At 37.6% G+C, this 21,326-nt stretch overlaps 1 protein-coding gene and 1 pseudogene across 1 annotated transcript; both read left to right on the top strand.

Moving 5' to 3' along the window:
* The first annotated feature begins 479 nt into the window (after nucleotides 1–479).
* Nucleotides 480–17,019, top strand: metap1 (methionyl aminopeptidase 1). The gene is made up of 11 exons (XM_088354992.1): nucleotides 480–645; nucleotides 2,682–2,733; nucleotides 2,952–3,061; nucleotides 5,014–5,074; nucleotides 9,700–9,791; nucleotides 9,875–9,958; nucleotides 11,086–11,224; nucleotides 11,711–11,842; nucleotides 12,696–12,839; nucleotides 12,931–12,996; nucleotides 16,617–17,019. The coding sequence occupies exons 1-11, from the start codon at nucleotides 529–531 to the stop codon at nucleotides 16,781–16,783; spliced, it is 1,164 nt and encodes a 387-aa protein (XP_088211118.1). The 5' UTR covers nucleotides 480–528; the 3' UTR covers nucleotides 16,784–17,019.
* On the top strand, nucleotides 6,848–7,015 carry LOC148351430 (U2 spliceosomal RNA; annotated as a pseudogene).
* Nucleotides 17,020–21,326: the final 4,307 nt, after the last annotated feature.

Below are 21,326 nucleotides of genomic sequence, written 5' to 3'. Positions count from 1 at the left end.
GGTTTACGATCAGGCAATGGTGTAATTGTAATCCTGTGCAGTCCTTTCAGACATTTTTGTGTTTAACGGCTAGACAAATAAATGTGACTTGACTTAGCTTTTCAGCACAGGCGGTAGAGCGCTCGTCTTGGGATCAAGAGATCGCAGTCGAAGTGTCTTTGGGTAAGACACTGAACCCCTAATATCCCCAATAAGCAGGATAGCGCCTTACATGGCTGCACGGCCGCTATTGGGAAATGTGAAGCACACTGTAAAGCGCTTTGGGAAGTCTTGACTTGAAAAGCGCTATATAAATGCAGATCATTTCATTTTAAATAAACCATGAAATACGAAAGTGAACCTTACATTTAAAAACAAAAAGCTTATCATGAAATAAATGATCCCTGAAAAATACAGAAAATATAAATTACAATATTGACACATCCACAAAAAAGATAAAACACAAAACAATCGTAACCTTGTATACTCCACAAGCCGCACGTGGGGCCATTTGGTTCGCGAACGACACACCACTAGCCGGCCAAAAGCATGGCGAGCACAGAGGAGAGAAGAGAGTGCGAAACGGAATTGTGCAGCAAAGACGCCAAACTCCAATGTCCTACATGTATCAAACTTGGCATTCAAGGCTCGTATTTCTGTTCTCAGGTAAAACGTCACTCTTTTTTCTCTAAATCCATCAAAAACGCTGTTTTAGCTCAGCAACGGGCCCTGTGTTATCACGAGGCTGCCATGCTACACAGATTGCTACAAATGTCTGTTGCTGTTTAAACTCACAACATTCATGTTCAAAGTATGACAGTGTGATATAAAGTTAGTTTACAGTTAAGGTACGTTGTAGGTTCCACCTATTATTTGAAATGTACTGCACTGCCTAACTACCTAGCCAACTCCTAACCGGTTGTCATAAGTGGGAAATAACAGTGCTGTATTTTACTCATCGTACTTCACGCACTGGGTTTTAAGGCGCACTTCCCAAAAATGAGCCTCTTGTCATTCATGTTTTATACATAAGGCGCACTGGACAAATCGGCGTATGGATTCCAAACCAATGTTCGGCGCGTTACTGAGAAAAAAAAATGTAATTGGATACAATTACATACTTGTCAAGCTCCAGGGCTCCATGCCCTTACAAACTGTCGTATTTTCCCTTACAAAATAGAAAAAAATCTTACACCATATTTTTTTTAAACGTGTTTATTTATGTAGCTCAACATGTTATATTGTAAATGTGTTTCGTTATATCATTCTGAACAGATTCTTAATATTAAAATAAAAAAATAAAAAGGAACAATTTTTAGCAGCGTAACTGAAATCCTTTAATAACACTTTAAATTTAAATTTGTAAATAAAGATATTGTTTGGAGGATAAAATTATTAGGCATTTCTATTTTGTAAACCAAACCACAATATCAACCATTGAATGACTGAATGAATGAAAACTTTATTTCAAACATTAAAATAAAAACGGAACAATAACTCAACAACAAAATAATGTTTTATTGTTTTAATAAGCTTATTATGTAGACTATGATTGCTATTGTCGGAAGCGCAGCAGAATGCGCGTTCACGCGATGGGGGAAGATTTTGCTGGGGAGTCAAAATTAGGCACTACAGCAGCATGTGCACAGTAGCATCAAACGCGCGCTTTGTTTGTAACGAAATAAACGATACCGAGATAGAGGCTACCGCGGCAACTCGTTTGACTTGATTGATTTGCCGTTTCGTGATAGTCTGTGTATACCGGATGGTACCCATAATTGACAAATTTGCGTATTTCCGTACAGATTTGCTTGTACGTCGTACACGTCTTAAAATGCATAATAAACGTACCTTGAACGGCAAAAACGTACAGGTTGACAGGTATGCAATTAAGTTACTTCATTTAAAAACTAAGTCCGTTACCCTCCAAATTACTGACACCCATATTTAGCACGTTTTTCGAGTTACAAATTACCATATAAACTCACATTGAAACCTCCCCCCTCTAAAACGGCTCATTAATAGCCTCATAATAAATAAAATAAACAGAAAAAAACCCTGTAAACTAACCTGTGGAAGCGGTGAAGTTTTCATATTTCTTGTGTAATCTTGAGAGCTTGCAAACAAACATTTGGCAGAGACAATGCTTATCCATTTTGTCTATAGGCTTCAAATCACTCGAAGATTTCCTTCTCAGTTGCTGAGTAATCTTCAAGATGTTTTTTTTCCCAGATATGGTGTATTGCAAATATAATTTGACAATAAATAAGACCCAAATTCAGCACTCCTCTACTGTTTGCCACATTGATATTGTTGTTCCTGTATAAGCCACGCACCCTCCCCATGCAATGCCTATCATTTGCTATTTGTGACACGCAACCAATTATGTGCATATGAACTGACCTATTGATTTTAGTGTTTTATTTTATAGTTGTAAATATGGCTTCGATGCGAGTATATATGGCCGGGAGAGTATCAGTACCTGCAATTTTGGAAAGAGTGGCCGCTTTAGGCTCAAAATGTTGGGTCCAAATGCTTTAGTAAGTTAGAATGCATTCCTGAAGTTAATACCTATCAGCAATGTATACTGTAAATGTATTACTCTGAGCGACATATGAACGGATAATTGGCAAGATGAGTTTTCGAAACTAGATAGGATTCTTATTGCATGTTTTGATACAGTTTTATTTTTTAATCTACAGGAATGTTTTAAGGGGAGCTGGCCGTCTCACAAGTTGCTGCACAAAAAAGCCAGTGAGTGTTTTTTGCATTAAAACCCAAATTGCGATGTCATATATCCCAGATTGACAATGGAGAGTGACGACATGTAAACATTGGCACACGACAATTGAAATAATCCGTTTGATTTAATCTTAGCCATGCTTAATAGTTTTCTTACAAATGTTGCAACACTGTTATAAAAATTAAAGTGGCACTGCTCCCAAGACCTTACCTGACGATTGTTTTTTCAGAGGAGGACAAGCATCAGAATGAATGCAAGAACTGTGTGGAGAAAGACATCAATACAGACCCCTGGCCTGGCTACCGCTACACAGGAAAACTTCACCCTTACTACCCCCTGGTGAGTTGTCACAAAACGAAATCTGGCCTTCCATAACCTCATAGTAACGCCACAGCACATTGAGGGAGTTAGAAAGGTATAAGGATTTTCAACCAAGTGTTGATGGAATATTATGTATCTTATCCGTTTGTGTGTCAAACCATGAATTTTTGTTCGAGTTTTATTCTACTCAAGCATGACGGCATGATCAACGTTTGTACTGAGAATTGCATCCGAGGATTGAATCCCTCACTTTAACAATCGTCAGTTTTTTTTACAGTTAAACGTCATTGATGTCCATTTTTTAATAGATAATTGTCTCTGTCAACTTTATAAGGACATTTTGAACATCACAGGTGGTCAGGTCATTTTCATTTCCACCACCAGCCATGTCTGTGTGTTTCTGGTTTCTTTGATACTTTGCTTCCAACATTTTCCAAGTCAAGTCCTGGTATTTGTATAACCCGTAATAACAAAAAGTCTCAAAGGATTCATTCAATATCAAAATTAGATAAAAGTTAAATCAGTTTATTGTTTGATAGGCAAAGGTTTTCTAAAAATAAAGATAACACTTGGTTCAAAAAATCCAGAATGTGATATATATATACACACACACTTTCTTGCTTTCTATCGTCTACTTTTCCTGTTTTAAGTTCCGAGTGTGGTGTTTTTATTGAATTTAATTTTCTTTATTGTATTGATAAAAAGGTAGTGAAACATGAATCCCATTCTGACAATGTAGTATTAAATGTAACCACCATAACAATTTCCTTAATCACTTGAGTGTGTCCGTCTTGATTAGAATATCATGAACCACTAAAACGGTACAAATGATTCAATTAAATTGTCTTGTAGCCAAATGTCAGATTATAAGATTGATTGTATGATTTTTTTCATCCCTTTTTCCTGATAGAACTGTTCTAAGTCTGATGTTGTGCTCAGAAAGGCGGGACTATATAAATATTTGTCTTGTCAGATTATTTTGTCAATCGATTTTAAAATAATTACTGTATTTTCCAGACTATAAGGGGCACGAAAAACCCCAACTTGGCCAGGAATTTGAACCGCGACTATAATCCGGCGGGCCCTTTATACGGACATAATTGGAAGTACATTACCATGTTTGTGCAATTGCTGCTTAGTTGATAAATGTTATCGCTGACCACAGTTGCTTAATAAAGGTGGCAACGGATTGAACCGGACAGCAATGCGAAGAGCACCGAATCCTAATCACCAGGTTGCCTGAGACATGGAGGCAATTGCATTCCATTGAATACAACGGGAATCTAACCCGGATTGCGGAGGGGAGTGCCCTGGAATCTATCCACTAGACCAGGGGTGGCCAACCCGGTCCCCGAGAGCCGCATGTCCTGCATGTGTTTGGAGTTGCTCTGCTCCAATACAGTTGTTTCCAATCACCTGGATCATTATCAAGCTCTTACAAAGCTTGCTACAAGCAGAAAATTGGCATCACCTGCAAATTTGGGAAACAATTATACCTTTTCACATTAATTAATTTATAGGTTCACATTCATTCTTAATGTTTTTCTCGAGGTCTTGTTTTGTGGAGCAAATTAAAAAGTATATTTGAGAACAGTAAAATGTTTTTAACCAGAGCTTTTCTTGTGGGAAACCTGATTTGGCCCAGTTTCACCTGGACCCTCGCTCCAGAGCAGTGCCAGGAATCAAATGGACTATTTCTGACGCTGCCTTGTTCACATTTTCGTTTTGTTTTATTGATTTTATTTTTTAATCTAGCGTTTTTCATCTCATTTAGGGCCTCTCATGTCCTTTGTTAAGGAAATGAGAGTTTAGAAAATGCTATAATTGTTGGGGGTACTTGGGTATTAGGCTGGTTACGCCCAGTGGTAAAAGTTTACTGTAGATTGAAAGATAACGCCCTAGGGATTGCATCATTTAACTACTGTTAATTTGGTTTAATGTGTGTTTGACTTGAACTCTTTCCTATTTAGACACCTATGCGGCCTGTACCCAGTGGAATCCAAAGACCTGACTATGCTGACCACCCTAGAGGTAATACAGCTTTTAAAAAATATTGTCTTAATTAAAAGTTCAACAGTTTCCAATAATAACAGTGTATATATTTGACTGTAACTATTGACCTTTAAGGTGAAATTAACCTATTTTGTATGTCTTAACATGTCTTATTTTCAGTAACTGGTTACAAACGACCCCTTTCTAAAACCCTTTGTTTTTGTGTCAACAGGAACTGTGGACAATTTATACAGTTAAAATTAAAATTAATAAATCAAGTGCTTAGCATAAATAAGTAAACCCCAACAGGTTTAAAGGAACATCTTGGTTTTTCTTTAAGAATCGAGTCTTATTTTACAAAATATTTCCACCTCCATCCATAAGATTGGCCAATCAACCTGACATGCATGTATTTGGAATGTGACTTACGCCGTTAAGCACAGCGGTGAACAGCCATGACACCACACTGCAGCAATACTATAAAAAATTCTGTCGTTTTTCTGTGTGGTTAGTTTCAGGGTGTTGGCTTCCAATGCCTCCATTTATTTTGGTTGCGTTAAACATCAACAGAATTACTGTCTTATTAAATTTTTAAATCTTCTGTAATAATGGGCTCCCTCTAATATTGTTACCTCTCTTCAAATTCCCTTTGCAATTGATTCAATGTTACCATGGCAACTCTACATCTGTCGTCTGCCTGCATAGATCCTTACCCAGGTAGCCATGGTTACTATGTCTTCATTTTCCATGTGATGCCATTTGAGGCACCAAAACTGCAATGTTTCCTTGTATCTTGATTTGTGTCAAAAATTTTTATACTATAAATTGAATCCACTTTTACCCACAAGCTTAAGTCATATGAAAATGTCAACTATACTGTATTTTTCTTTTCTTAAGCTGCTCCAATGAAATGTAAGTAATTTTAAAAATGCTGTGAACTTCTAAATGTGAAGGCTGGATTTTGCAAAAGTCAAAAATCCCTGTTGACAAGCAACTGTTGATACTCATACAGCAATCATCTTGTTGACTATATACATCATGGATCGGTAGAAGCCAGGCAACATTACTACCTAAATTCCCCTGGTATTGTTTTCGCTTGTTAAACAAAACATTGTTCAATTATCATACATTTAAATTTTCCCCTCAAAATGCAGGGTGTTCCAAAAGTCTTGGGTACATTTGAAGTCCCATGTCTCCTGAACTATAATAGGTGGTGAGATAAAAGTTGTGCCATTTTAAAGCTAATTACATTTAGTGTTTTGTAAGGCTGTTGATTATGTTAGGACCTTAGCTCAGCCCTTTGGCTGAGAGCAAGTGTCCCGGCTCCTTGGCTTTGTAGCGTATTATGAACTGACCGATAATGGATAATTTATAAAGAAAATAGAACAAGAACCCTTATTCCCCCCCCCCAAAATGGCAATCACTCAACCAGAAAATGCGTTTGTGTGCTTAAATTTGCAAAAGCTGAATCATGAATTGTTGTTCAATGTGCATTTTGCCCAACATTCGGAAAGGAGCCACCAGAGAGGAAATCCATAGTGAAATAGAATGTTTAAGTCATAGCGGATGGGTGTTTGTGCCAAGCTAAAAGAACGGGACAGCCCTCAACTTCTGAAGATGTGATCAGACAAGTTCGAAACTGGTTCATGGATAAATTGAGTGAGAAAGAGTCAACTGACATAATTTTCCAACAGAATGGGATGCCACCACCGTTTCTAAACGCAACACTGTCAGATAGATGGATTGGACGATTTGGGCAAAATTATCACATTCTTTTGCCTCATATCCCATGGTGTATGGGTCCCCTATCAATGTGGTTCTGAATCAATTGAGGACCAAATGTGAAAAATAGGCACCCTGGCAGGGGAGATACCATGATCAAGTTTGATTTTTGCAATCGGGAGATGGAATAAGAGCTTGCTCTGTCCACTCCACGCATCGGCCCGGTATTGCAGTACCTCCGGGAATGGTGCACTCGCACTGATCGCTGCTTGGCTCTGTGGCTAGGACCTTGACTCAGCCTCTTGGCTGAGAGCAAGTGTCTCGGCCCCTTGGCTTTGTAGCGTATTATGACTTGACCGATAATGGATAATTGATAAAGAATATAGAACAATAAACCTTACAAAATCCCTTCCCCCCTATCACAAGAATCGTGAATGAGTTGAAGGGACAAATAACAGAAGATGTTGCAACTACTGACAATGCAATGATGGAACAAATTTGACTACTGGCTTTGTGTTTGAACATATTTGAATATTACTTGTCAAAAAAGGGATTATAAGCTTTCTGGGTTTACCAGATGCTCTTTTATATGCTTCATAGGTTGAGATATTCGAGGTCAAAATGTGCCCAAGACTTTTGGATCACCCCTTTTTTGACACAAAGTTGACCTCTGTAACACTCTCCAGTCTAGTTCCGCAATCTTGCTTTTTTCATCTCTAGAAACCCCATTAGTGCCATCCTTTTTAAGTAGCATAGTCTCTGAAATGTAGTGTCCCTGTAAAGGTGTCTAGGGTGTTTTTGCTTGTATTTCATGTAAAAACAAAAGCAAAGAAAATTATAAGTTTACTGTATTAGAACAGGTGGAATGGTGGTTGAGAGGTTAGCACATTCGCGGCACAGTTCTGAGGTCATGGGATCGAATCCAGCTATCTGCGTTCCTGTGCGGAGTTTGCATGTTCTCCCCGTGCTTGAGTTGGTTTCTTCCCACATTCCAAAACATATATGTCAGGTCAATTGGCCGGTCCAAATTGTCCCTAGGTGTGAATGAGGGAGTGAGTTATTTGTCTCTATGTGCTTTGCGACTGGCTGGCAACCAGTTCAGAGTGTCCCCTGCCCACTGCCTAAAGATGGCTGGGATGGGCTCCATCACCCCCGGGACTCTACTGAGGATAAGCAGTGCAGATAATGAATAAATGAATGTATTAGAACAAAATATTAACTGTAACCTACAAGGAAAGTGCCTTCTTCCTTTTGATGGTACTGGAAAATTAAAAGGAAAAAATGGCCTCGAAAGTGCTTTAATTTGGCCATTTCGGTAGCAATGATTTGATAAAGGAGTACAAAACATTTATATATTTACAGTGTCCTTTGTGTATGTCCGGTACATAATAGTAACATATTTTGTCCTGATTAAAACACCCTCTTGCAGACTCGTTAAGCTAGCTCTCAATTTTTATCAACAAACTGTCAATCTTTCACACACACGCATGCAGAAAAGCCACAAAAAGTAATAAAAATACAGCAGAGACAATACAGTTTGGTTAATAGTCTTGGTGTGATTTTATTATTATATTTTTAACCGGATTTTAACTTTTTGTAATTTTTTTTTCCTACAAAAATAATACTCAACGAAAAATCCCTGTGACCCTAGTGAGGACAAGCGGTGCATAAAAATGGATGGGTAAATGAGAATAATGGTTGTACGTGAAACTTTAAATTTGTTTCAGCTGTTTTAATTTTTTATTTAGTAAACTGAAAAAATGATTATTTGCAAGATTTTCAGTTTACCTTTTATTCAATTATTTTTGCAGGGCAATTTTAACCTCTCAACATTATGACAGCCCGCCGGCGGACAGCCGGACTTTTGATATACAAATCGTGTCTGAAAATTTAATATTGGAAAGCTTAAACTCATGGGATTCTAGATATACCATTTCAAAATTTAATTATCACAGAAACATCACAATCAGTCTGAAACAAGATACCTAAAAACTACAAAGCCGGAGTAACTCACCATTTACGTCCTGGCCGTCATCAAATTGGTTAAATGGCTTTGTTATATCCAGGACAATCCATAGAATCCAACTTTGTGAAATATATCCTCCAAAACACACGATAATGCTGACATTTTAAAACTGCATGTTTCGCTCCAAAACTCCCCTTTGAAATTCAGACTCTGAAAATTATTCCCAATATGGTAGTCAGCCACTCACTTTTCGATTGACACCACTTTTGGCCTATGGCAGGCTTCACTTTCCGTGTCCACAGCCCACATTCGCCTACGCGTGCTTGTCTGATAAAAGGGAGATCGACACCTGTAATTCCGAATATTTTCAGCCAGTAGTAACCATATTGAATGATGATTGACTCATTGGTTAGCCAATGAAGATCCCAACATAATTTAATGCAATTTTCCGGGGTTATATTCAAATCAGAGACGAAAATAAATGCGCGTAATACAATTTGTGATTGATTTTTACGCACGGGTTTTACGTGCAAGTGTGCACAGTCATTGATTGACTTCTGGAAAGAGAAGTAAAAAATGTACAATTCACAATGTCTAAAAACATAGCCTAAGTAAAATACACATTTGCAAAGGTTTTATTAACTAAATTGTGCTGCTACTTCTATAGAACCTCAAAGTTCTGTTGCAATGAGGAACATAAATGGTTACAATCTTGTAAATAAGTAGTGTTGGTTGATTAGATATTGTAAAATGGCTTCAAGTGACTAATTATTGGTTGTTTTTTGTTTTGATTGGCTTGATAACTGTGAAGTCATATTTTTCCGTTAACTGTTACCTAAATATCGGCAGGATCACGCATCCCTATTTACTACTATAATTGACTGTAAATGTAGGCCACTATTAATGTCTCAATGTATCATTCCGTGCAATTTGTCAGTCTTCACCTAAAGTTGATTGAATCAATTTCTTTCTGCAGGGATGTCAGAATCTGAGGTGTTTCTTAAAGGAACATCACAAATCAAGACACTCCCCACTGAGGACATCGAAGGCATGAGAGTAGTATGCAGGGTACAGACGTATAGATTCATGTACTCCCAGCCCTTGTCATGTTTTACCTTTCATTTGTAATATATTTAGCCTCTCAATTGCAGCTTGCGCGAGAAGTCCTCGATATTGCAGCTTTAATGGTGAAACCTGGTGTTACAACAGAAGAAATTGATCATGCCGTGCATTTGGTAAATGCACACACAATGACAGGCAGAGAATACAAAATCATTTATCCATAATGTTACTACATGTGTGAACTTTTTTGTTTTGAGATGTGAGCATTTAACACCCGATCGCAACCCAATAGAGGATACATTTTATAACCTAGACGATGCCAGCTAATGACTATGAATACATTTGATTTTGTGCTTGTGTGAAAAAAAAATGTTTATATTTTAACCTGTGGCTAAATTTAAGAACATAAGTGCTTCACTTGCAAAGTAGCATCCTAATATTGTGTCACTTGTATTTGCATCAGAAAATTAGACATTTTTCATATAGTATATTTTTTTTTAAGACCTTGGGTAAATTTTCAATTATGGGATGCATTGCGAGTCTATTAAGAATCATTCTGAATATATACATAAACGAGAAATTCTTATTAGTTAAGTATGTCAAGTTGTGGACACAAAGCGGAAGGGAATTCAATCCCATTTACCACCCAGCGATAGGCCTGCACACACGGGACATTGTAAACAGCTTCTCATTTAAACGCAATTGTATCGAAGCAGTTCACCTTCTAACATAGACTGCAGAAGACAACTACACAAAAGCCATATTGTATAAAAGCTGTAACTCTCAAAAATAAAACAGTTAGAGGACCAGGCAAACGATAAGCTGCCTCGGCTGCTACCGTTAAGCTACCAGATAACATTTGAGAAAACAAACTATTGCCTCATACAAACGTGTTAGCTTCTACAGAAAGGCTAACATCCTGACGTTATTTACCTTAAATTACACTTCACGGAAACTAATATAACACTCACTCAAGTCAAACTCACTTTTTTAACAGACTCATTTGTTCCGCCTGTAATTGTACTAAAAAATTATACCAGGGTGTTCTTGCAGAAATTATAACCTGCTCTGCTTCAAATTATCCGCAGAACCTGGAATGGTGAAATATTTAAACTTGGGTAAATATATTTTATACAAATTAAAAGCAGCAGAACTATTTTTAAGCTTTAAACACGGATCTAGTAGTTTTTACTTCAATAAAAATAAATATGACTCAATCGACCGTGACACCACTTGTACTTATGAGAAACATTTGGATACCGCTATACGGCCCAACTCAAATCCCTAATTTTCTGCTCAGGCTTGTATTGCAAGGAACTGCTACCCTTCTCCTCTTAACTATTACAACTTCCCAAAATCCTGCTGCACGTCTGTCAATGAAGTTATCTGCCATGGAATCCCAGACAGAAGACCACTGCTAGAGGGTGATATTCTTAACGGTATGTATCATTGAGTGTTCGACCCTTATTTGTACTGGGCAATCTTCAATTTCTCATCTCCCATCTCATACTAACACTGAAGATAGGTTAACGCTGATATGGGTTGAACATTTTTCAATCCTAGTATTCTATTTATTTATTCATTAAAACAAGCATGCAATTTGGACCTCTTCATGAAAAAAAAATCACAAGTCTTCAATGAGAGACTCCCCCCTCCCCATGTTGTCTGACAGACCTGCCTTTAGGGATCAACGTGATGCCTCAAGACAAATGATGTCATTAACCATTCACAGTGGTGGTTCTCTTTTCACATTTCCTTTGTGTATTTCTGTAAAATTTTACCCACCCACACTCCCAATTTTATCAACCTAGAAAATTCTCATTTACCAACTAACATCCTTTTAATCCTGCTGCTATGTTACATGATAAAATCGATTTTCTGTCATTTCAAGTACTCATAAATTCTCTCTCTTGTCTTGTACACAGTGGACATCACAGTTTACCACAATGGTTTCCACGGGGACCTCAATGAGACCTTTTATGTCGGAGAAGTGGACGAAGGAGCCAAGAAACTTGTCCAGACTACATATGAATGCCTTATGCAAGCTATTGACTCTGGTAAAGTCCACAATTTAGCTGTTCAATGGGGTTTCTAGTTAGTCATCCTGCCATTGTAGCAGCAATCTGTGTATAATGTGTACGCATGCATTTGAGAATATATATAAATAACTGTACTAGACTATAATTACTGAAATGTAATGAACTGAAATTAAGGAAATGGAGCTGATCAAAAAGGTTAGAAATCTTATAAGAGACTGAAAAAAAAGTTATTTTTTTCACACACATTTTTGAAACGGCGCCAAAAAGCAGCATGTGGCTCCAGAACATGTTTAGCGGGTGGAAAGTCCAACTTTGTTGGTGATAGAATATAGTTTTCTATGTCTTTTGGTGCTTTAGTGGGTCCAGAGTGTTTTGTTGACATCATGGCCTCTAGAGAAATTCGGAAAAAGATTTGCACATACACTTATATGTAATGTAGGCATACAGTTGTAGTCGAAAGTTCATTAACTTTGTAGTCTTTCATAATAATAATAATAATAATTTCTTTTGTATTGTCATTCTTTGTAACAATGTACACAGAACGAAATGTCGATACACCTGACCCGTTGTAGCGAGTCGATGCAGCCGCAGCCAGATTCATGCCAAACGTGTAATGATGCCTTGTTCGACGAAAAATGAGTTTAAAAGAATGTATGAAACTTTTATAAAAGATCACAACGAGATCCAATGCTCTTATTTGCATTAATTAAAGCTGCTTAGTGGCGCATAAATCGCGCAACACGTCAAATCGATGAGGTAATTAGTTGCCAAAGCATTTAATAATCGTTTTTAATTGTTTCTTTCGATTCGTTGTTGCGGCCCTAGTGTCATTTGACGATCACTAACATTGTCACTAACGTTGTCTATCCAGTGAAGCCCGGCGTCCGCTATCGGGAGCTGGGCAACATCATCCAAAAGCACGCTCAGGCCAACGGATTCTCTGTAGTGCGAAGCTACTGCGGCCACGGCATCCACAGGCTTTTCCACACTGCTCCAAATGTGCCACATTATGCCAGTAAGTCGCTCCGACCCAAATGTCAGCTCGGTATTCGAGTTCATCCGCATATTTATCAGGGCGGCTTGTGCCTTCATGTTTTTCTTTCCAGAAAACAAAGCAGTTGGTGTTATGAAGCCGGGTCACGTGTTTACTATTGAACCTATGATATGTGAAGGTGAGTTTTGTTCATCAACTATTAAGACCGCTTCTCGTGAGCACGGTAAACAAATGAATTGTCCTCCTAATCAAAAAAAGTATTAGTCTGCATCAACTGTTTTAATACTAGACATTTTTAATGATCTACAACAGAGGTCTCCAACGTGGTGCCCGTGGGCACTAGGTTTCCCCCTAAGGACAATAAAGACAAATTATAATCATAAATAGAATAAGTGCAGGGTCCAGTTGAAACGGGGTACGAGGCAAACAATCATTCACACATAGAATATAATTGTTATATTTTATATTTTTTGTACATACTGTATTCCAGCCTTTTCGATTATTCATAGAACTCTCAGATTGAATTATCCCAAAACTGGTCCATTCATCAATCTCTTTATCTGTAGTCATGTTTGAATCTTTACATGGCAATTCACAATTCAGTAAGTTTGCACAATACTTTTTGATAGTCAAGATTGTCTTTATTGTCATTAACATAAAATCCCAATTAAGTTTTGTGGCCTTGGTGTCCAGTTTTTACAAAGGGAGTTCAAATTTACAAAGGGGGTTCATAACAGGATATAATATCACACATGTATACACGCATACACAAAGACGGTCTACATCAGGGGTCTCCATTGTGGTGCCCTCTGAGGACAGCAGAGGTGCCCTCGGATCTGTTCTGAAAATGAGTCATTGTTTGTTTTTTTTTGACTGATTCTTTTTAACCTTACTTCCAATAATGAACCTGGTAGCAACATAGTAATAACATGATAAGCGGTTATTTTAAAATGTATATCAAACTGGGAGCCCTTTGCTCTAATTACCGGAAATTTCAGACTATAGAGCGCACTTGATTATAAGCCGCACCCACCAAATTTTAAGAGGATAACCGCTTTTGTATTTACACAAGCCGCACCTGTATATAAGCCGCATGCGCCCACAATAAAATATAACAATCATGAAATCAACCCAAACCTTACTCTGAGTCCCGCAATTTCAACTGAACATAAAGTGCACAGTTAAAAAACCACAGCCGGTAAAATGAACTAAAAAGGATACCGGTAGTTAAGATTTGATGCAGACCTGCAGAGTCCAGGTCCCGTTAAAAGTAATCCAAGGAAAAAAAGTGTATATTTCCAAAGGTAAGGGTGGTAAAAATATATATCCACTATTGTCTGCCGTGTCCACAAACAGTGACCTTTACCGGTCCCCACTTCCCGTCATCCCCGCGTCTGATGCGCCCCTTCTTTTTAATTGGTCAGTGCAAGACTTATCAGAATAAGTGTCCAAAATAAATACAAATAAATACATTACAAAAATATACAGTTGCAAATACATATTATACGTGGTTACACATATTTACAAAGAAAGACTGTACACCGAGAGAGTTTTCAAAGCTTTAATAATAATATTATAACTTTCATCCCAAACCATGCCTGTAAAGGGTAGCAAAACGCTACTAAGAACACGCTCGCAATATAGTTAGCGGGTCTGTTAAAAAAACATACCGTACATGTAGAAGTCACGGTAAACCGTTCTCATTTTCCCCCCTATAACTGACTGCATCAACGTTGTCCTCCTTTAGTATGGGAAAGAGACTTTGTCTTACAGACTACGACCCACGCGCCCTTATTCAAAAACACGCTAGCAACACTCTCGCAAGGTAAAGTTTACGTGCAGTAGCTCTGTTTCCTCCTTTATCGGACTGCTCGATTGCGTTTAGCTTGTAAGCTGCGTCATGTGCCTTGAACTCGAGCGCCGCTGGCGGCTGTTAGAAAAATTACATAAATTGGCCGCATCACTGAATAAGCCGCAGGGTTGAACGTTTGGGAAAAAAGTAGCGGCTTATAGTCCGGAATTTACGGTAGTAACAAAAATTATATCTTGGCTTAAAAGAGGTTGGAGACGCCTGGTCTACAAATATGTACTTATTTGTTCCCAAGATCATTCTGAGTTGTAGATCTAGGTGCAACCGAATAGTAAAATGCATTGTGCTGCGGCTCACAGCCTATAAGTACTGAAAACCAATTGTGTTTCTATATGGTATGGCTAGACAATAACTGTAGAATTAAAAAAATAGAACCTATGTGTCTTTGCAGAAGTTGAATAATATAATAATCTGAAAAGTCACAACAAAGTTCCCGAATTAAGAAACATTTCCATTTAAAAAAGCTGAAAAAAATACTTCAATCAATCATTCAAATCATTTGCACTAAATTGAGTAATTGTGGGTTATTTTTGTCATTTTGGCAAAAGCTATCGGTCACTTATTTACAGTAGCCCAAGGGTATCAAACTAAGCTCGGGGGCCAAATGGTACAAAGAAAAACAGGGCATAACTAGTAAATTAGTGGCAAAGAAAAGTGTACTTTGATTGGCTCATAGGCTAAACATTGAATGATGATAACGGGATGTAAGATTTTATTATAAAACAATTCTTGAGGGTATTTTTTTTTCAATATTTTTTAAGATTTAATCTCTTGTAGTGTCTTGCATTGTTCATAAACTGCATTTGTTTACAAAATTAAAATGACAATTGAATGAAATTCCACTAGTCAAGTCACATTTATTTGTATAACCCTTAATCACAAAAATGTCTCAAAGGACTGCACAGGATTACAATGACACCATCGCCTGATCTTAAGCCAACATGCGGGCAAGGAAAAACTCAAAACCTCACTACCGTTTACTTAACTCAGGGAAACTAATGCAAACTAGAAAAGTGACTGAAATAGCACAAAATTGCAAATGTTATTGATAATGGATTTACCGAAGTATTTTTCAGTTTTATTTTTTAATATATAATCATATATAATTAGGCAGAAGGATTTTGATGAAAAAAATACTCAAATTTTAAATTGTCTTGGAAGTGACAGCCCTTACAGTCAACTTTCCTTTTATTATTTACAGTCTCCGTGCTGTAAATGGGGTGGGCTAAAGAATTTCACAGAAGGCCAAGGTCAAGGTGGTAAAAGGGCTATGTCCATATCTGGTGAAGTGATTTCTTTTTTCTTTTTTTTGAAAAATGTATTTTATACTGCAGTCTATTATTCATTTTTTGACAGAAGCCGCAGGCCAGTGAAATTTTGATCAGGGGGCGTACTTGGCCCCTGGGCCGGACTTTAGATATGCCTGGTTCAGGGTTAGGAACTAGTTTGAGCTCCAGATTCGGGTTCTAAAATTTGTTTAGAGCTAGGGTCTCGGTTTGAAACTGGGTCAGGGCTAGCGTGACAGCTAGGGTTAGGTCTAGACTTAGGGTTAGGAACTAGGGTTGGAGCTCCATGTAAGAGTTCTAAACTGGATGTTACAAAATACGTTTAGAGTCAGGGTTACGGTGTGAAACTGGGTTAGGGCTCGGGTTATAGCTAGAGTTAGGTGATGGGCTAGTGTTGGGAGCTAAGATTTGGATTTTAAATTAGGGTTTTAAACCGATTTTTAGAGTTCCGAAATAAAGTTTGGGATAGAGTTAAGGTTTAAAACTAAGGTTTATGCTCACTGTCGTCTAACCGGCACTAGATTTCTTCTTTTAATGGTACTGGGAAATATTGGCTTTGAAAGTCCATTAAAAAAAGGTATACGAACCCTGTTGTTAACCTTTGCGTTCTCTTTTTGAAACCTTGTGCGTTTTGTGTCTCAGGTGGCTGGCAAGACGAGACTTGGCCCGACGGCTGGACAGCGGTCACCAGAGACGGAAAGCGCTCGGCTCAGTTTGAACACACCCTCCTGGTCACAGACACGGGCTGCGAGATCCTGACTCGCCGCCTGGAAGACAACGGTCGGGCTCATTTCCTGAGCCAAATATAGGCCGGACTGAAGCGCACATGAGAGCAGGACCCTATTACGCCGACATATTGACATCCAGCATGTTGGGTTCTATGTAGACGCTCTAACACGTGCAAATGAGAGCTTACTTTTCCCCGGAGTTTCATGTCTAAGTGGCTATGGTGTTGTTCACAAATTAAACGGACATTCGTGAATGTTTCAAGTCTGGATTGGTTTGTTTTACAGAAGGAAGTATTAAAATATTTATGCAAAACTGATATGTGCAGTTATGTCTCTGGTAAATTAAGAAATGGCCTGTAGTGCTCAATGCTGGCCACGTGAAGCATTCGAATCCGCACAGCTGAACAAGATTAGTAAAAAAAATAAAAAAAAATAATATATATATATATATATATATATATATATATATATATATTAGTATATATAGTAAATACAGTACTACTAAAAAATTTCCCCATTTTTTTGTGTGTGCCACAAAATATTACAAAACTAAATCTCAAATTTAGTGATTAAAAACAGGGACCTATTATATAATTTCGTCTTGATTCTGAAAAGAAAAATAACACTACTCAAATGCTATGAAAGAAATGTCAACAAAAAACTACAAAAATCATATTCAAAAATACAACCATAATAATGCTAGAAAAACTATAGAATTACAACAAACTCGCACACTAATATGACAGACTAAATACGCCTACAGTGATGATACACAAACTACAAAATACTACAACATCTACACGAATACAACAAAATACTACAAAACTAAATATTAAATATAGTGCTTAAAAACAGGGACTTATATTCTTTTGCTTTAATTCTGAAAAATTACCGGAATACTATGGTAAATTAATACAAAATAACGACTTAATATTACAAAACTGCGTACAGAAATACTAGAAAATCCTACTCAGAAATACTTCAAAAGTACAACCGTAGTAATGCTACAAAAATGCTTCTACAGAAATGCTATAAAAATACAGTAATACTACAAAATATTAGACGTACTACAATGGAAAAACGGTAAAAGTACTCCCGTATTGCTAAAAATGCAGTACTACCAAACTTAATATAAATGTGATTAAAATGGACTTAATTTAATATCTTGCTTTAATTGTGACCATTGTGATCTTCAACAGAATTCATTTGAATGGCATTCTTGAATTAATCACACAACTTTCAGTCAAAATTCGTTCTCCATTGATTGGCCAACTGAGTATTACATTAAAACATGATGAAAGGATAGCCTACATATGTTTTTTTTTCCATTAAAGCATAAAAGTAGGTTACATTAACATATAGTCATGTGATAAACCCACCATCTATAGATTGCATTTTATATGCACATTTTTCTCTTTTCTCTCTTGAGGCAATGCTTTGGTGTCCACCACTATTAACACACAAGAGGAGCAAATCATAATTACCAGAATTAGAATGTATTTAATTGTCGTTGATAACAGCATAGTGTACATTGTTTGCAATGAGATTAGACGTGGCACTCAAGGAAAAACGTGGATCTATATTATGTTAATATTGATGGGCAGTATTTACAAGGTATTTACAGTGTACCTTACTGGATTGAAGGCACTATTTGGATGTTAAATTAAAAGTACATCGGCCCGTATCCAAGAAAAGACGATTTGTACCTTCAACCGTTGATTTACATTTTGTAAGAGAGCTGTTAAAAGGCGTTTCCACAAAAAGACAATTTGTAACTGGTTGATTCTTTTTTTAGCAGCAACATTTGGGCGTCATGTTTTTGGAAAATACATTTAAAAAAATTATGTTTCATGTTTTTATGATTTTGTTACAATACTAATATGTTTAATACTAAAATATAGTGGTCAAACTCAGGGATGAATACAATCATAATCATAGCTTGTTTTCTTAAACAGTGTCTCTAAACCGGGCGGCACGGCGGATGAGTGTTTAGCACATCGTTGCACAGTTCTGAGGCCATTGGATCGAATCCTCCTGTGCAGAGTTTGCATGTTCTCCCCGTGGTTGCGTTGGTTTCCTCCCAGATTCCCAAAACATGCTTTTCAGGTTAATAGGCCAGTCCAAATTGTCCCTCGGTGTGAGTTGTCCTTCTCTGTGTGCCCTGCAACTGGCTGGCAACCAGTTCAGGGTGTCCCCTGCCCACTGCCCTAAGATAGCTGGGATAAGCTCCAGCAGCCCCGCGACCCTACTGAGGATAAGCGGTGCAGCTGATGAGATAAGTACAACAAAAAGCAAAAGATCAGCAGTCTCTAATATTAAAAGATTAAATCGAATATGTTTAAAAAATGAACTCAATTGACATTTTCCATAATCTGCCATAACAGGATAGAACTTTAAGAATTACTCATACAAGTATAGCACATTTCAAATGCAATAAAAAGCAAGGCAAGTAAAAGTTAAACACCCGCCAAAATTAAATGATGTCACTTCTTGTAAATTGCTTCTATGGAATTGTAGTCTTTTTGGGGGGGAATTTAGCACATTCCATGAGGGTGGATAATTACTCCTGGGACAAGTAGAATTTGAACAAAATAGCAAGTAATAGTACAGTATAAATTCATAACATTTAATTGCACATTGATATACAGTTTAGGGTAGTTTATCAAATTATTAAAGAAAATAAAAGTTTTTATAATTCTATGGCCTACACCTTAAAGGATTTTATACATTTGACTATAAAGGATTTTATACGATTGACTCAGTTTAATGCAATAAAGATATTCTCTGACTGGGCTGTAGTTCAATGTCAGGGCAGGCTGTTTGAAATGCATAATATTTTGTCTAGGAAATTTTGATAACAGGACTCGTTGATTTGCTGACAACAAGGCGCTGTGTTGTGAGATTGTGGGGCGCAAACAACCGCTTGGCGCGCCCATGGGAGGAGCAGAGACGCCATCTTGCGGGGAGACGTGAGCCAATAAGAGAAAGCTAAAGGACTTCAGAAGGAGGCTTCCCAGACATTCCAACGTCACTACTTCAGCCGTCTCCGATGGAGTACACTTAGTTCTTCTGTTAGGAAAAATAAACACCCGCCCCTGTGTGAAAGGACTTCCTGGTAATTTTTTTTCTCTCAAGAAATGAGCGCACATGATTGTTGGATGAATGTAGGTTGTGTTTGGTTAATGGAGTCAGATAACTAATTTGAACGATTTAGTAAACGGTGCATTTTGATAATTAAATTCCAACAACCCCAGGAAGTTGATTACAATGCACTGTGACACAATACAATTGAGCATGTGTGTGACCAAAAAATGATCTAAAATAATAAAGGAATATATCTAATGCCTTTTATTTAGGGTTAAATGATTGCAAACACCTAAGGTGAATCAATCAAGTACTCTTTATAAACGTTTTGCAGATTTTTAAAGAAAAATCAGGGGAAGAGAAAGATGCAGACATGAAATGTTGCTCCAAAGAGAGAATCGCTCGCCCACCACAAAATGACGACTTATACGTGTAAACGTCTTGATTTGTGTGTTTACAATATTTTTTGCATGTCAATCAAAAGTGGTATGGTGCTCGAACGAAACACAAAAATAAAAACAGCCGCTGATACGTGTCAAAAAGCTACGAGTAGAAAACGAAAAGTTATGGGAAAACATACGGGTATGAATTAGAACTGCAAGCAAGCTTCAATGGCGTCAAGGAGGCTACCGTTAGAGACCAGGGGAAACTAGTCAAGCTGTAATTTTTCCATCTGCGCATATGCAAAGAAGACAAATGACTGAAGCAAGCAGATTATTTTACAAGTCAGGACCTGGATGTCATGTCTTGGCAACAGGTAACTTGAAAAAAAATGTTTATCATCCAACTTCTTCTATATACGACATATCACACAAATAAATCGTTAAAAAATCTTGCATTGTGATTTCGGGATTTTTCTTTTTAGTTTATCTCTTTTTCAGTGGACATGCACCTACGATGAAAATTTCCAAGCCCTCCATGATTTCTAAGTGGACCAAAGGGCAAAATAGCAGAGTTTTCAAATACTTGATTTCTTGACTATAAAGGTCATTTTTTAGAATATATGGCTCATAGGTCCACTGTCTTTGCCAGGGGTGTCTGTACTTTTCAGGAAGCGGGCCAGATTTGGTAAACTGAAAATGCGTGAGGGCCGACGATTCAACCTGGCAATCTTTAAACAGTCTTTAATAATGTCACTTTCCGTGAAGTGTTTGCAGTGCTTGGCGATCAGCGTCGCGACCTCGTAGCTCGCCTTGGTAGTTGCCTTGGTAGCGATTTCATTTGACTCGCAGGGTCTTGTGAAAAAGCGCTGCTGTGCTGTTTAAACAGCTTCCAGTTGCTTTACCTTTTCACAGTGTTCGTTTCCGGTAGGCTTTTGTAGTCAGCATGTTTCCTTTAGCAATGCCTCTTGTTATTATATATTTTTTAAAACAGCCACAGTCTCTTGGTGGATTAGGCAGATGCAATTGTTTCAGAATTCTGTGAAAAAATACTCAAATTTCCACTTGTCCTGGAAGCAGCAGAGTTCAAAGTCAACCTTCCTTTTATTATTTACAGTCGCCATGACAGAAATGGGGTCGGCTAAAATTCTCACAGAAAG

The sequence above is a fragment of the Urocampus carinirostris genome, chromosome 15 (genome assembly GCF_059441175.1).
Source record: "Urocampus carinirostris isolate Australia breed hairy pipefish chromosome 15, RoL_Ucar_1.0, whole genome shotgun sequence".
NCBI classification, from domain to species: Eukaryota; Metazoa; Chordata; class Actinopteri; order Syngnathiformes; family Syngnathidae; genus Urocampus; species Urocampus carinirostris.
This window is presented reverse-complemented; position numbering and strand designations above follow the sequence as displayed.

What these genes read in the sequence shown, in the direction of transcription:
- metap1 (XM_088354992.1), top strand. Translation starts at nt 529, where the DNA reads ATGGCGAGCACAGAGGAGAGAAGAGAGTGCGAAACGGAATTGTGCAGC. An exon ending in GCATGAGAGTAGTATGCAGG is followed by an intron (nt 9,792 to 9,874) that starts GTACAGACGTAT and finishes TCTCAATTGCAG; the next exon opens with CTTGCGCGAGAAGTCCTCGA. An exon ending in TGAACCTATGATATGTGAAG is followed by an intron (nt 12,997 to 16,616) that starts GTGAGTTTTGTT and finishes TTTGTGTCTCAG; the next exon opens with GTGGCTGGCAAGACGAGACT.